Source organism: Blennius ocellaris (genome assembly GCF_963422515.1).
Source record: "Blennius ocellaris genome assembly, chromosome: 10".
In the NCBI taxonomy this organism is placed as follows: domain Eukaryota; kingdom Metazoa; phylum Chordata; class Actinopteri; order Blenniiformes; family Blenniidae; genus Blennius; species Blennius ocellaris.
Window position 1 is genome coordinate 2840120 of NC_137659.1, and position 15763 is coordinate 2855882.

The window sequence follows — 15763 nt, forward strand, 5'->3', positions numbered from 1 at the left end:
TGTTGACCCTCTCGCTTCGGCATTCCAAATATGCATCAGATGTTGCTGAGACGAACCAGAGGAGGGGCTGCGGAGCGCATGTGGCGCTGGGAGCCGACCGTCCCACTGCATGTACCCGGGTCGAGACCCGGCCTACTGTACCGTGTTTCAGAGGACAAATGATCCAGATTGGTTGCAGATGTGAACTCGCCCGGAACACAAAAAGCCCCCGATGACTTCACGGCGTTGTATACGTTGGCGAGAAGAACCAGGGGCGGGGGGGGGGGACCAAAAAAAAAGAAAGTTAAACCAACCGACTGCGGTCGTGTTTTAGAAGGTATCGCAGTTATTATTAGTCTGGCTTCAAGTGTTTTTAGTTTAACCCTTCGTCAGGGTATCAATTCTAGTGACAGTGAGGACGTCTTATCGTAAAATAGTGCTTCTGATTGAGAGTTTCTTTATGAAAAAGGAGATAAATGTGTGATTTAGTTCAGTTGTCGCTCTCAGTTTTAGCCTGAGTCATCGTCAGTTTGGCTTTCTGCAACAACCTTAAACACACACGTCCTCCGTTTTTACTTTTTATTTTATTCCAGCCAGACTTTCCTTCAAACCATCATTGATAAACTGAAAAAAAAGTGAACTCACGTTCTCATAAACTGAGAAAAAAAGTATTATTTTGTGTTTTTTTTTATTGATACTCAGAGAATACCTGATAAAATAACCGTGCTAAACCTAAAAGTAGTTGCTCCTTCTTCAGGATTTATAATCTGCATGTGCACAGTGCGAATGAAAATAGTCACTGTGATTCCGGGTAGTTTTGACTCATATCGATGACAAAGAAATGATCACAAGTGATGTTTATTGATTCATGGTTACTGTTTAGTTGGTAGCGGCTCCCATGATGCCTTTTTCTCCGGATCCTCCAAAGTTTCGAAACAAACCCCAAAAAGAGTGGAAACAAAAAAAGTTATTCTTAGTTTACGTTTTCTGCAAAATCTTAAACAGACAAAACTTCTTTCTAACACATTTCCTCCACAAAATTTATTTATTTATTTTTTTTTTAGACAAACGACTCACTTCAGCTCGTTGCTCCTCATCAAAGACTTTGCAACGTCCAGACACTGACTAGAAGCGTTGTCGTCATTTTTCTGCGTTCATCTACTCTGATTCAAGCGCTGATCTATCAACAGTTCTGGTAAAGACGCAGCCAGAAACCATCTTTTGGAGCTGATAGCTAAAACGCCTCTGTACACTGAATGCGCCCGCCTGCACATCACGGTGGACCGAGAGAAATGTTGCCTCGGCCTCGGAGCATATTAATAACTGCTGCCGCGCTCGCCACGCCCGGGTAATGGCCTGTGGTTATGTAAGGGAGTGGGATGGAGAAGGGAAAGTGCTGAAGCGGCTCCAGCTCCTGACTCAGCCTGCCCTGCGGGGTTGCTCCGGTTCAGGCCCCGACTGCTCATCAAATATTATCTTTGGCACGATGGAATTTTGCTTCGGAGGTCGGTTCTTTTAAAAAAAAAATTTTTTTTATTTTAGCTGCACGCCGTCGTCCAGGTCGCACCGTTAACGAGTCAGTAACTGATTACTGTGAGGAAACCAGAGAGTCTCTCTCTTTCTCTTTCTCTCTCTCTACTGCTCAGCGAGCCGACTGCTAGCATTAGCATTGCCCTCAAACAATAATTGCCCCCCAGTGATTGGATGCTCTGTTACTATTTCACTGAAGTCCCGTTTACCCGGAGGCTCATCGCATCGCGACCCCGGTCCTCCTCACTTGAAAGTATAGCGTTAGCATTCTCTCAAGCTATTGTCCAAACTGTTGCCATTCCACTAAACTCCTGTTTACTGGAGAAGGAGTGTCCAATTAATGCGATTAGATAAGATGATGCTTTATTCATGGAGAAATGTAGAAGTTACAGCAGCAAAAATATAAACAAAAATATATAATATACCCTACACAGAAAAGGCTAAACACTCTGCTATAAAACATTCTAAAAATATACACTAAAGTTAGTATAGGCATAAGTAAGTGTGCAAAATAAGATATTTTACAGCAGCAGGTTTGGAGATATTTAACAATTGAAGTCATTATTTAACAAGAAAATGAACAACCAACAACGGGCCATCGGTAGAACGAATACCTCCGCCAACGCCACATTTGTCACCGTGGCAACCAATGGATTACAAAGTGATTTGATCCGCGACAGAACTCCATCCATCATTTGTCAGCGTTGATCCGACCTTCTGCAGGTCGGATGTTTTCAGTTCAAAAAGTTTCGGCGAGCGGGGAGACAGGAGGCTCCCTGCTGTGCGGCTTCCCCCCCGACTTTGTCCACTTGTTGGCTGACCTGAATGCTCCCGTCCTGCCCTCGGTGGTCGGAGGAGTCGGCGACAACAGAGACAAGAGTGGGGTGGTGGTGGTGGTGGTGGTGGTGTGGGTGGTGAGGTGGTGGTGAGGGTGGGGGGGGGGGCGCTGCCTGGGTGGTGCTGGGAGGCTCTAATAAAATGTAATCCTATTATATGGATCCCACTAGAGGGCAACAATAATAAAGGTTTCCTTAATAACATGAACAGGCCAAACCCAAATGGAAAACAGCTCCTGCGGTCAAGTCCCGCACTTGTACATATATCCTCTCATTAACCCGATCGCTGGTGGGCCGCGGCGCACCGGCAGGCCTTCGAGATTTGGCCACGACGGCGCGGGAAGAGTTAAGTCAAACAAATGTGTTTCATCAAACTGCAGTTTGGGCTGCTCTGCATAAAGGAATTGAAGGAGGAGGAGGAGGAGGCGATGGAGGAGTGAGGGAATGTGGAAGCGGAGCCCCGAGGAAACCAATCACAAGTTCTCCTCCCTCCCTTCCTGTGCGGAGGCCACCGGGGTCTCAGGTGTGTGTTACACCAGCTAATACCCCCCCCACCCCACCCAAAAAAGAAAAAAAAAAACCCTGGATTGTTTGTGTTGGGAGTAATCAGAGTTTTCTAAATTACCATTCTATCATTGGTTGAGCGAAATCACAATATAGTGGCGAGACGTTTGTGGAAATCGCACGATAGCCAAGTTTATTTCTACCTGGCGGGCAAAAGATGTTAAAAAAAATCGAACTCCTCCCGTGACTAATTCCAGCGAAAATGACAGGAAAGGACGCAAACTCATATTTATACGACGCCATAACGTAAATGAATGAGTTATTCGGCTTCCTGTATCTGGAATAAATGCGGTAAAATATTCATCATAAGTGACAAGGTGAGTGAGAATATCAATCATATTCTCCCGACAGCTTGAGTTATTAAGTGAGCCAGTGTAACAGTATTACAAAAACCCAGAATAACAAAGTTATTTATCTCTCAGTTTCTGTGTGTGTGTGTGTGTGTGTGTGGGTATGTGTGTACGTGTGTGTGTGTGTGTGTGTGTGTGTGTTTGACAGCATCAGACGGAGAGAGTGTCGCATGCCTTCCTGTTCCTGTACCACCCTCCAACCCCAGAGCCGCAGACTCAAGGCAGTTTCCAGAATCAAACAATTTCACGCAGCTACTGGAGGAGGAAATGAACTGAGCCCAGAGCAATAATAAAATTATACAAATGTTATTACAGACTCGCCTGCTACTGTCCTACTTTAATTCAAATTTGGGCACTCCAGGCAGCGCTGGTGGCAGAGACCTTCCTGAATAAATCAACATTAGCTTACGTCTAAATTATTAAGGAAGTGGGAGACTTTCTTGTTTATAGTATGAATTATTAAACAAATGTTTAACGCTGTTTTTCTTCACGAATCCCCCAAATATTAATTGCTAATGATCTTTAAGGTGTGTGTTTTATCTCGTTGCCGTTTTTCCTCTCACAGGCTAGGAACTGAGTGGGGTTTTTTTTGTTTTTTGTTTTGCGGGGGGGGGGGGAGTTGCAAAGAAATCTGTTCCCAACTAGATAAGATGCACTCTGAGATATAGTTTTCTGGCATGTGTATGATGTGCAAATGAGTCTCTGGCCTCCCACAATGGAACCAGCATATAGCCATTGTTGGTGGATGTAAAAGTTTGGATTGTGGAGGCATTATTGTCGTTCTGCATGAAGAAAAAGTCTGGCATTCACCGTCACCTGGTGTCTTGCACACATTTGACTCTTGCATGCTCCCGCTTTGATTGGCACGTCGCTGCATCCCATCATTTATTCAAAACCGTCGGAAGGTGTCTCATCGGCAGGAAATACTGCAACACGTTGGTATGAAGAGCACAACTTTTCTCCTCCTCCTCCTCCCCTCCCCTCCCCGCTCTCCTCACCTGTCCTTTAATCTGCAGACGAAGACATTAAAATCTAAGTGAGCTCCGTCCCTGGTGGCCCTCCTCTGCAGGAGAGAGCCAATGCATGCAGTGTCAGATTTATGTACTCATTTATTTGGGCGATGAAAATGATGAAGAGCAGCTGAGAGGCTGCTGGCCTGCAGCCGCAGAAGCCTTAAAGCTGTTCTGCAATCCAGGTCCTCAGGGGCGGTTAACGTGTGTGTGTGTGTGTTGTGTTTTTGTTTATTTATGATGTATTGTTCATGTAAATATTGATTATTTTTGTTATTTAATCAGGATGATCAATATTTATTTATGTATTTATGCATTTATTTATGTATTTATGTATGTATGTATGTATTTATTTGTTTATTTATTTATTTATATCAATGAACTTTGACTGCAGTTGTTTTTTCTCTCCATTTTTGCAAATTATTATTTTGTGGTTATTTATTGTGTCTTTATGTGTTTAGCTTGTTTATAAATCTCCTGAGATGTGTATTATTTCTGTGTTTATTTATATTTAATGGTTTTTTTTAGCTTTGTGTTGTTGTGTTTTATACTGTTGGTTATTGTTATTATTATTATTTTTAGTAGTAGTAGTAGTAGTAGTAGTAGAAGTAGTATTAATATTAGTATTATTAGTATTAGTATTGTTGTTGTGCTCACTTTGTGAGCATGTAGTGTTTGTATATTTTCAAATTGTTGTGCCTGCCTTAGTGCCAAGGTGCAAAGATTACAATCCTCTGTGGCCTTTTAATTTGATTTCATTTCATTATGATTATTATTCTGCTGTTTTTTTCCTGGGAGTAACCAGTCCAGCACAGTTGGGAGCATGTACACAAAAAAAACAACACATCAAAACCTGCAGAAAGTTCTGGAATGTGTTGCCATGAATGTTGTTAATGAGTCAGATAACCATTTCCAAATAAAGGAGATCAAGCTGCACAAAATGTCCTCTGGAAATGTTCCAGTTTGACAGTTTGTTGTTGTGTTTTTAGACTTTATGTGTGTGTTTATGGTTTCATTTCATGTTATTTATATTATGGTGAGTAATGAGCTATTTATATTTGTTGAGACTAGACTGAAGACGGCGCTCATCAGGTTGAAACAATCTCAGCAAATGATCCGCAGTGTGCTCAGAGTGGGCAGTTTAAGTGAAGATGTGAACTTTTAATGAATGAACTTTGAGTTAATCCTCCTGTGCAAGAGCTGGATTAATGACCTGGACCTCCCTCAGCACAGATTGAGGGGGGGGAAGTGACTTGACTCTGCAGATGTGAGGCTCATGGCTGCCCTCTAGTGGACGAAGCTGGGCTTTGCACAGCGCTGAGCTCATGTTGTGGCCACAAGGCGTCGCTGTTGTCACATTCCAGGCGCTGCAGTGGGGCGAGCGGCTTTATGTTGCCGGTGAAAACAGTTTTGATTTAGTGTGTGAATTACAACATCCTTGCAAGTGCAATAAAGTTGCATCGTGCTGAGGTTGCAGCAGGATGGGCGGGGAGCTTGTTTCCCCCCTTCACGTTTACGTTTAGAGATTGAATAGCACCTGTTCTTTCAGCTGAAAAGAAATAAAAGCCCGGGCAAAACAGATCACCTCCGTTCCCCATCACAAAGTGGGATCATTTCCCGGGCTGTCTGTTGATGGAATGAGATTACCCGGGCCTGTTCGCAGGGACTTAACTCACGAGGGGAGACACGCCGTGGACATTTATCTGGCCACGGGGAGACATAATCCAAAGGTAGATGAGCCGATCCATCACTGATCCCAACCTCTCTGCTCTCCCCTCGTTGCACAGCACCCTCGACGAGAGCCCCCCCCGGATGAGATCTCAACACCGGATGGAAAACGACGACGGGTTGGGATCGGCGTCGTCGTGTGAACAGGCGTCCAAAATGCTATGGGAGTTTTTTGTATTTACTTGAAATGGATCAAATCTTCCTATATCAGGCCCTATATTGGGCCTGATATAGGAAGATCCTGCATAAAACACACGCCACACTCACGCCTACCTCATGGCACTTTCAGTTTGTGTGAATAATACCGGGTGAAATCATATGAAGTTCTTGTCAGGTAATGTTTACATAAGATTAACGTCACCTGCCGGGAATGTTTCGGTTTTCTTGTGGAGAAGAGCAACAGAAGAAATTCAGGGACTATTGAAAGACCTCAAGAAATTAGTTTACATTTCTCTTTATTGCTTTTTAAATGTACATTTATTAGATTTAATCTTCAAATGTGACAATTTGTGATCAATTGCAGCCACAACAACTCTTTGATTTGATTTGTGTTTTAAGTATTATTTACACGTTTTTCATGATTTACATGAGAAATTGTCTGCTCGAAATGATTAAAGTAACCCGTGAAACTCAGACTGTAATGATGTTTGTTTCTCGAGTGACAGAGAAACAGGAGAAATATTTAATTAAAAAAAAAAAAAAAACCCTAACTATTACAACGTCTCACACTGGTGGCTTGCGAGAACAGAAACAGAAAACTCAGAGCCGTTTATATCCTGTAAGTGAAATAAATACTTCAGTTTATTATACAGGAAATCACGGAGAGAACTGGAACCAGAAGCTACAGAGGTTGGTTTTTTTTTTGTTTGTTTGTTTTTTGTTTTTTTAAATACAAAACTACCAAATAGAACAATTTATAAAACAAGAAAAGAAAAGTCATCATGTAGATGCTAAAAAGCAGTAAAAAAAAGTAAAATAAAGAAAAAATAAAGCAGCATTTGAAGATTCCCTGGCTAAGGCGGCGCTGCCGTCGTACGCTGCCGCCGACGTGTGATGTGCTTCGTGATCACAAGGATAAAAGATTTCTGCTTTTATTACACAAACAGAACACGGACCGACTGTGACACTAATCCAAAAATAACAAGGCTGAATTTTCTTCTTCACTTCTTCAAATCGCCGCGGTGACCCGGTATAATTGGTTGACCCCCCCCCCCCCCACCCCCACCCCACACACACACACACACATACACACACACATTTTTCCTTAACATTTGCACCGTTTGCCGTGTCTGTGGCGTGCTGCGTGAGACGGACGTGTTACTTTTGATTGTGGTGATGCACTACAGGTTGGTCTCCACTTCCAGTGCCCGTGATAGTCATACGGAGGACAGCACCTCGCTCGGCGACTCGTGGAACGGGTCTTTCCTTTCGGCCTGCTCCACGTCGGCGTGGCGTGCCGAGCCCGGCTTGACGGCGACGTCGTCGGGCTCCACCTCCCTGTACTTCCCCGACGGGTCCTTCCTGAAGACATGCTTCAGCGTCTTCGTCTCCGGGTCGGGACAGTACAGGTACTCGTACAGGCCAGCGGCCAGGATGCCCCCCAGGATGGGCCCCACCCAGTAGACCTGTCGGAGGGAGGAAGACGAAAGTCACCGTAGGTCTTCACCGTCTTTTTTAACTTTTTTGGGAGGGGGGGAGGGTTTGAAGCAGGAAGTGTCAAACAAGTTACCACAGGAATAACTAGCTGAAGATATGTTTTTCACAGTTTTTTGGGGGATTTATTCGGAAACGGTGAGCCGTTAACGTCCCGAAAATCTAATCGGTTGGTCCTTGGATGATGATAACGCAGAGCGCACACCTTCGCCATCGCCACATTTGATTGTGGTACCTAGCTAGCATTGCTAGCGTGGTAGCCGTTAGCTCTTATCGATGCCAACTGGGTAGGTCAGGGTAGCAACATCACTGTGTGAAACACTGAGCAGTGGGCATCTCCGTGGCAACAGATGAGTCACTGAGGCGCCTCTCCCATCTGCTTTGTATGAGAAATACTTGTCACACTTTTTTTTTAACCATTCGGAAACAGTTAGCTGCCGACCGCCCAAAATCTAAGCAATCTTTCCCTGGATGATGACAAATCATCCCTGAAAATTTTGTGAAATTCGGGTGAGCAGTTTTTGTGGAAAGTTGGTAAAATACACGCATAAATAAACCACGAAATTAATAGACGCAGATGAATACAGTACTTCTGACGTAATGAAATGACAGAGATGAACACAGACTATGGATGCAATTCTTCACAGCTAAAACATGTGTAACAGAGATTACTATTGTGAAGTTTGTAATCAAATTACTTATTCTTCTTCTTGCACGTGACAGTCACTGAGCCGCCACGAGGTTCAGCTTTACCCAGAGGTTTTTGTCTTCATGCGGGAATGTATTTCTATTAATATTGCAGCCAAAGTGTTATTAAGTAAAAATCTATTGCATCACAACTCCGTTGAGATCAAGAGTGGAATGATTAGTGAATAATCTGCTCTGATAATCTGCTCCATCTCTTACCCAGTGATCCTGGAAGTTCAGTGTGACCATCGCGGGCCCGAATGAGCGAGCCGGATTCATGCTGGCTCCAGTAAAAGGAATCTACAACAGAAAGAACAGCATTGGGTTTTTTTTTTTTTTCCAATCTCCAGGATGAAGAATCACCTCATGTCTTATTCTGCCTTATGGAATATTTTTAATCTGGAAGAATAGAGAGTATATAAACCGTGTTATATGAACACGCTGTGTGCGTTTGCAGAGCACTCAGAGGAAGAAATTACACGAGCTGTATGAGAGATAACATCTATTTCCCTGCACAGTCATTTGCTCCGCAGGGTTTGGGGAGCTTCCTCCCAGCCCCCCCCCCCCCCCCCCCCCCAGAGAGATTGGTTGCCAGGCGATGGCTGCCTCTAATAACGATGCACTTGCGAGTGTGAATCGGTGTGAAGCACACGGTGTCACACATGGAGGAAGAGACGCTCGGCATCACCTACTCTTTCTCAGCTGCTGCCGACTCCAGCCTCAAATTCGTCTCGGCTCGTTCTGCTCGACCTCCATTTATTATGGAAACACATGGGGGAGAAATTCTCCTCTTGTAAAGTGGTGCACCTCAATGATGCTGAGGAACTTCTATTTTCTGCAAAAAGAAACCCGACTTTCTTGCAGAGTCACATGAGAATAGATTGATTTCATGCATGTGATCAGAGGTGCATGAATGTCTTCATAGTCGCCACTTTAAACTGAGTTCCGCCCATTGATTTTGCATTTTTTTTTTAAACGATGTGGTTTTCCACGCAGGGCCATCAGTGGAGGCTTTTGTGTTTGCGATGAAAACAGCAACACTCGAGAGGCAAACGTTTTTTGTTGTTGTTACTGTCCATCTTTTTTGCCATCTATACCAGTGCTCTCCAAACTTTCTTGCACTATGGACCAGTTTGAAGCGACAGAGTCTTTCACCAGAAGGGTGTATTAAAACGCCTGAACAAGGGTGTAACAATGCATGAAAAAAAAAAGAAAAAAAGCTGTAAGGCGGATGGGAGCATTATTGGAAGTTAAGTGCTTTCAAAATAAGACACAATGCAGACTAAGATTTAGTTTAATTTAGTTAGATTTAAGTTTAAATGTACATTTTCAAAATAAAACTTTGTATTCTCTGTTTGTGGCCCAGTACATAACGTTCCGGTGGTTGTGGACTTCGGTTCTGGAGCTTGAGCGTTTTCAAAACGTTTGCGTTTACAGTGACTCCGAGCACCGTTGTCATGTAAACGGAGGCTCGAAACACCACCCACCCAAGTAAAATATTTCAGGACAGTAGTACTTTGAAATAAGGAAGGATTATTTTGACCGGAGTCCATGGAAAAGTGGATTTTGTGAAGATTTATGGTTGAAATTGTAAAAATATTTGTGGCATTAATCAATTTAATTCTATAATAACAGATTGAAACAGGCTCAATCTGACTTACAACATCTACTTACGGCAAATAAGTGACCTATCGCCACGGCGAAGCCGATGGCGAGGCCGGCGGAGCCGCCCAGGTCGCTGCGTTTGGGGTCGCAGGTGGCGAAGACGGTGAAGACGAGCTCGAACGTGATGATGATCTCCACCAGGAAGCCGTGTCCCAGCGAGATGTCCGAGTTCACCTTGGGAACGCAACAGTTTGTCCGATCAGCGAGGAGAAGCAACGATGGTTTCTCGCGGTGCCCGCAGAACGTGGGTCGGGAGTGCTCACCGTGGTCACGCCGAGGGAGCCCCGCTTGGCGGCCGGCGTGATGAAGTAGAGGATCCCCGCCCCCGTCACCGCCCCCAGACACTGAGCCAGGACGTAGAACAGAGCCTTCGCCAGGCTCAGCTTCCTCGTCACCACCATGGCGGCGGTGACGGCCGGGTTGATGTGCCCGCCGCTGATGTGGCCGAAACACTGCACCAGGGTGGCGATGCTGAGGCCGAAGCACAGGGAGATGAGGACCAGGTCGGCGGGCGGGGGCTTGTCCTCGCCCGCCGCCCAGTTGATGGTGGAGCCCAGGCCCAGGAGGACGAAGACGAGCGTGGCCAGGTACTCTCCGGACACGGCCCGCCAGAAGTCCTTGGTCCAGATGCCTTTGAATGCCGCCATTATGCTCCGACAGTTACACCAGGACAGGAACCTCCTGGCGAAGAGAATAATGAGAAAAATGATTAGCCTACTTGCGTATTCCTGGTGCGTGCGAGTGGCTGCAAATGTACTGAACCCTATCAGAACAGCCGCCCGAGGCCACAACATTTATAACTCCACCAGGGATTACAGCCGCTGACTTTCCATCACAAAGTGCCACGCGGAGCTTTCTTTAAACATTGTGTATGGGGGGCAAATTATCACACTTACTGTCAAAGTGTACAACATTTAATGGCTGCTGCTCATTGAAACCTGCCCAGGATGAAGGGGACACACACTTTTTTTTAAAAATTATTTTATCATTGATATATATTAAAAAAACTAAAAAGAAAACAGGGATAGATCAGGTGTGTTCAACTTAATTTGAGTCGATGATTGCAAATAGACAGAATAATAGCACATCTTTTTGTTGCTTTAGTGGAAATAAGTCGAACGACACTGACAAAGCCTGTAGTTCTTATACAATCATTTTACAATACCAGAATGACCCGCAATTTTACAAAAGGCAATTAAGGGTTAACATCATGCCATTTTTTATGAGGCTTTTTAATATTTAAAAAAAAAAACAAAGTACTGTGAACAGTCAACGGAAATTGCAAGAATGTGCTTTATTGCCTTCCAAATCTATCAAGAGATCTGAAGTTTGACCTGCTATTATGTGTTTGACGCTAATGCTAGTCGGCTAGCTTACATGCTATAGTTTGCTGTTCAGCTCTGGTTGCGTGTTATGCTATGGTTGCATCTTTTCTCAAAACTTTCAATGGTTAACCAATGAAAAAGATTAACCCCTTTTATATCTAATAACAATAACATTTATGTAAAAAAAAAAAACAGTTACTTTAATTCAGCTTTTTTCAGTGGATGAGTATAAGCATGCTTTTAATGTGCCCAGTGGGGGAAAAGGCGTAATCATCATTTTACACCACCGTGAAGGAAGTAGGAACTTCATTTTGTTACTGGTTGCTCCTCAACACACCACCTTGTGGTGGAATTTAGTACTGCAAGAGTAAATGAGCTTTGGCAAGTAATTTTCTGACTTTAATAGAAAAACTAGTAAAGCATCACAAACTTGTATTCACAGTGACTGCCCAATTTAAAACAACAGAATCATAATATCCGATTAAGGTGTATCAGCACCCATTTTAAAATGAAATGAAATATCAAAAAGTGTAAAAAAAAAAAAAAAAAAGAATATCATAGATAAATCACTTTTTCTAGTTTGAAACATTCTAGAAATGACTTACATTTCTCAAAACATGCAAATAATTACACTTGCATCAATAACCCGGTAACCTTTCACATAATCCTCCCAACAACAATGTTACATTAATGACAGTCACAGAAATCATAGTGAAAAACGTTTTGTTTTTAAGTCGGATCAAGTTGTGACAAGATTTCATAACATTTTACAAAAACAACAATGACAAATGCATTGACTTTAGACTTTTTAATACTTCACAACAGATCTTTTTTCATATGAAATGAACATGATAGTTTAAATTCACTTTAAATTCACTTTAATACATCAGAAATGTCACATATTGTTCAGTTTCAAGTATCACAGAGGGCACCCTATCAAAGCTCTATAAATAAGACCTGTTGCATTCATGAATACACACTGCCACGCGTGCTTATTCTAATCTAAGCGCATCAGGTCGGTGCACCGTGCAACGGGAAGATGCACAAACAACAATTGCAATCATGAACAGCAGAGTGCAGACACGTCATGCATTTGTCCTAATCTGACAGGTTTCTTACGTCCTACTGATTCAAATGCAGAACCCAAACTGTCCAATCTTGTATTCCCCCTGGGAGGAAAACAGGAAAGGATGTGGACCAAACCTCCAGAACAACACAACACTTGCTCTCAGGACTTCTGTTCTCTTACCTAAAGCACCGTGCTGTCTGCCTCTCTGTCCCCGCTGTGTGCGGTGTGTTTTCATTCATGCGTCCTGGTGATTCACTCAGACCTGATCACAACCACACGCTGCTGGAGCTCAGTACTTACAGGAGAGCAGCAGGTTGAGGGAGTGCAGCAGTGCAGCAGAGAGCAGGTCTGTCAGCAGTACATGATCCACACATTGTGCCCTGGGACTGCATCCAGCAGCTTTATTAGGTTACTACCCAGAGCATCCCCCCTCACAGGAGTTAAAGCGGCTGCTCGGGGAGGGGGAGGAGTCTGCCGACCTGCTGGCTGTGCAAGCAAGCGGCCGACCTGCAGGCGTGGGAGCTGCACGGCGGCTCAGTCAGCCTCAGCACCATGCGGCCAAGGGAGTTTAGAAACACGCGGGTGGGAGGCCGTCTGCAGAACAACGCAGTCAGGAAAGAATAGGTGGCGTCGTTATTGTAGGTTATTGCTACTGTAACCCCCCCCCACTGTAGACTCACTCTCTAAGAGTGGTAAGGATTAGACACCATCTCCAGTGTCTGACCTGCCAAAACATTTACACACTGCAGGACACACACACACACACACACACACACACACACACACACACACACACACACACACACACACACACACACACACACACACACTTTCACTGATACACAAAATGATCATTCCCTTTCCATATTGTTCCTGCCCCTCACTGATCTCTGGAGGGGTCAGTAGACCTTCAATCCAGGTCAACAGGTTCGTATCTTTAAATATTGAAGAATATTCATGTATTTATTTCTCAGTTATTTTCTTTCTTTCTTTCTTCTTTTTAATTTAGTAGCATTGTTTAAAAAAAAGTTATTTCTGGATTTAATACTTGAAAATATAAATTAAATTAAATTAAATTAAATTAAATTAAATTAAATTAAATTAAATTAAATTAAATTAAATTAAATTAAATTAAATTAAATTAAATTAAATTAAATTATTTAGTTGTTCGTGTATTTATTTTCTATTTGATGGCTTGATTTATTTATTTATGGGTTGAATTATCACCTCTTTACTAACTTTTTTTTCTCCTCTTTCTTACTTAATTACAGTAATACAGGCAGTGTTGAGGAGTCAACCAGTAAACAATCTTTGAAAAAAAAGAAACATTTTCTGATATCAAATAAAGTTGTCTGTTTTGGGGATTTTATTCAGGTTGTCTCCAATTTGATTCAAATCCAGTTTTAATCTGTCATTTAACAAAAACGTGACTCCCTGAAGAGGTTTATCACAGTATTGACCCTTACCGAAGTAAACTGGTGACTCCAACACATTCAAGATTTCAATTATGTCACATTCTTGATCATATTAAAGGGGATGTTTAGGGTTGGGTTATTTTTTTTCGAGGAGGGGGGGGGGGGGGGGGGGTGCTTTTGGATTCATGCTGTCACAAAGAATTGACCCCCGACTGAACACACATAATGATTTAGAAGCTCCGCTCATGCAACAATGTCATTTATTGAGATCCAGCTAAATGATGCGTTCACTGACCATGAGAGTGCCCCTCTTAGAGGACGTTCCCCTGAGGTTCCTTCTGTTTTTGTACTTCATGTGTTAATATTTGACTTTGGTCCGAAGCAGGAAAAAGGTCAGGGACAACGGGAAGGGGATTTTTTTTTTGAAATCACAGGAATGTGACCAGTTTATCTGCAATTATGACTGTTTTGACTTTTTTTTTTTCACCTTTTCCTGTCGCGTTTGGTCGTAATTTGACTTTCTGCTCAATCTGAGCCGCGGGATCACTTGAGAAGTTGTGCAACAACGTAAACAAGATAACGCGACCTCCGTTTGTCCTCCGTGTGAATGTGACCGAGTCACGCACTCATGAGCGCAATAACGCAATCTCCTTTATTACTCAATAGGTGACTTATGTCTGAGGACAGACTAATGTTTAACCTTTGCTCTGCGTGTGTCGCCGGAGGTTTTTAGACGTGTTCACCGACACTGGCCAACAGAGGACTTCATAAAAATACATTTTAGAATTGTATTAAATAACGGTCTCTCGGGCGATCATTGTCCAAAGTGCTTTCTTCAGTGATAGTTTTCAGAAGTGTTCATGGGCGGTGGTTTTCTATGTGTTCATTCTATGTGAGAAAGCATTCTCAGATGATAGTTCTCACAAATGTTCCCAAACGATGGTTGTCAAAAGTGCTCTCAGATGATGGTTTTTAGAAATGTTCTCAGACAATGGGTTGGGGAAGTGTTTTTGGAAGCGTTTCCATATTGCAGTTTTCAGATGTTTTTCATATAAAGGCCTTTAGAAGTGTTCACAGACAATGGTTGCAAGAAGTGCTCTCAGATTATGGTATATAGAAGTTATATAATTGTTTTTCTGGAAGTGTTCTCAGACAATGATTGTCAAAAGTGTGCCCAGATATTAGTTTTTAGAAGAGTTTGCAGATTGTTTTTTTGGGGGGGGGATCACCATAGATAATGATTATCAAAGTGTTCTCAGACAGTGGTTGTAGGAAGCAGCCACAGGTCCATCTGTGGATGAGTACATGATTGCGTTGTCCACATACATTCTTCAGAAAAGTGTTCCTCGGTGCATGCAGTGGTTCCCTCAACAGAATAATTTCCGTTTTTAGTGCAGTGCTGCCTGAACAACTGAAATCATCAACTTCTGACACTTTTTCCATGTAAAATCCTTCACAGATTCTTAAACCACGATCCTCTGATCGTAACGCACAGTTTTGAAGTTACATTTCTGCGCGATGTGCAATTGACCTTCGCTCTGGATATTTCACCTGCTCCCTTTGGGAAGGGCGCGGACGTGGCAGACGTCGACGTCTAGAGTTTCAGCTCACGGAGGTGCAGCGAGGATATTATGGAGGCATACTGCAAACAACTTCACATCAGTCTTGCAGTAACGCGACCCTTCCTCTGATATCAGAAGTTCCAGGAGGAAAAGATCCTCGTCTCCTCCCCTAAAGGAAAGGCTGACATTAGACGTATAGACATGCCGCCGTGAAGGCTGAGGAAGATTTATTTTTGTCACTCATCACTCCACTCAAGTCAGTATCTTGTTGCATTTCAAGTCGAAAAACAAGAGTATTTTGTTTAATTCCTTTCACATAAAGACAATTATAAATCTCTACATTGCTTAATGGGACCATTATGCATGCATACAGTTCTATTTACAATGGTA

The 15763-nt window shown here is 43.1% G+C and overlaps 1 protein-coding gene across 3 annotated transcripts; it reads right to left on the minus strand.

Annotated features, from left to right (window-relative positions):
• Positions 1 to 6781: 6781 nt before the first annotated feature.
• Positions 6782 to 12826, minus strand: aqp4 (aquaporin 4). 3 transcript variants are annotated; one of them, XM_080503262.1, is made up of 6 exons: positions 12577 to 12653; positions 12447 to 12496; positions 10266 to 10683; positions 10012 to 10176; positions 8557 to 8637; positions 6782 to 7622 (listed from the first exon to the last, which is right to left on the minus strand). In XM_080503262.1, the coding sequence occupies exons 3-6, from the start codon at positions 10647 to 10649 to the stop codon at positions 7374 to 7376; spliced, it is 879 nt and encodes a 292-aa protein (XP_080359388.1). In that variant the 5' UTR covers positions 10650 to 10683; positions 12447 to 12496; positions 12577 to 12653; the 3' UTR covers positions 6782 to 7373. The 3 variants fall into 3 exon arrangements, with proteins under 3 accessions (XP_080359388.1, XP_080359386.1, XP_080359387.1); XM_080503260.1 differs by lacking the exons at positions 12447 to 12496; positions 12577 to 12653 and adding an exon at positions 12697 to 12826; XM_080503261.1 differs by lacking the exon at positions 12447 to 12496 and having other exon boundaries at positions 12577 to 12756.
• Positions 12827 to 15763: the final 2937 nt, after the last annotated feature.

Bases quoted from the DNA above. Each gene is read 5' to 3' on its own strand.
- aqp4 (XM_080503260.1), bottom strand. From the start codon at position 12,788: ATGCAGTCCCAGGGCACAATGTGTGGATCATGTACTGCTGACAGACCT. The intron at 10,684-12,696 runs GTAAGTACTGAG...TCTCTTCGCCAG, and splicing joins CCTCAACCTGCTGCTCTCCT to GAGGTTCCTGTCCTGGTGTA. The intron at 8,638-10,011 runs GTAAGTAGATGT...TTTCTGTTGTAG, and splicing joins CGATAGGTCACTTATTTGCC to ATTCCTTTTACTGGAGCCAG.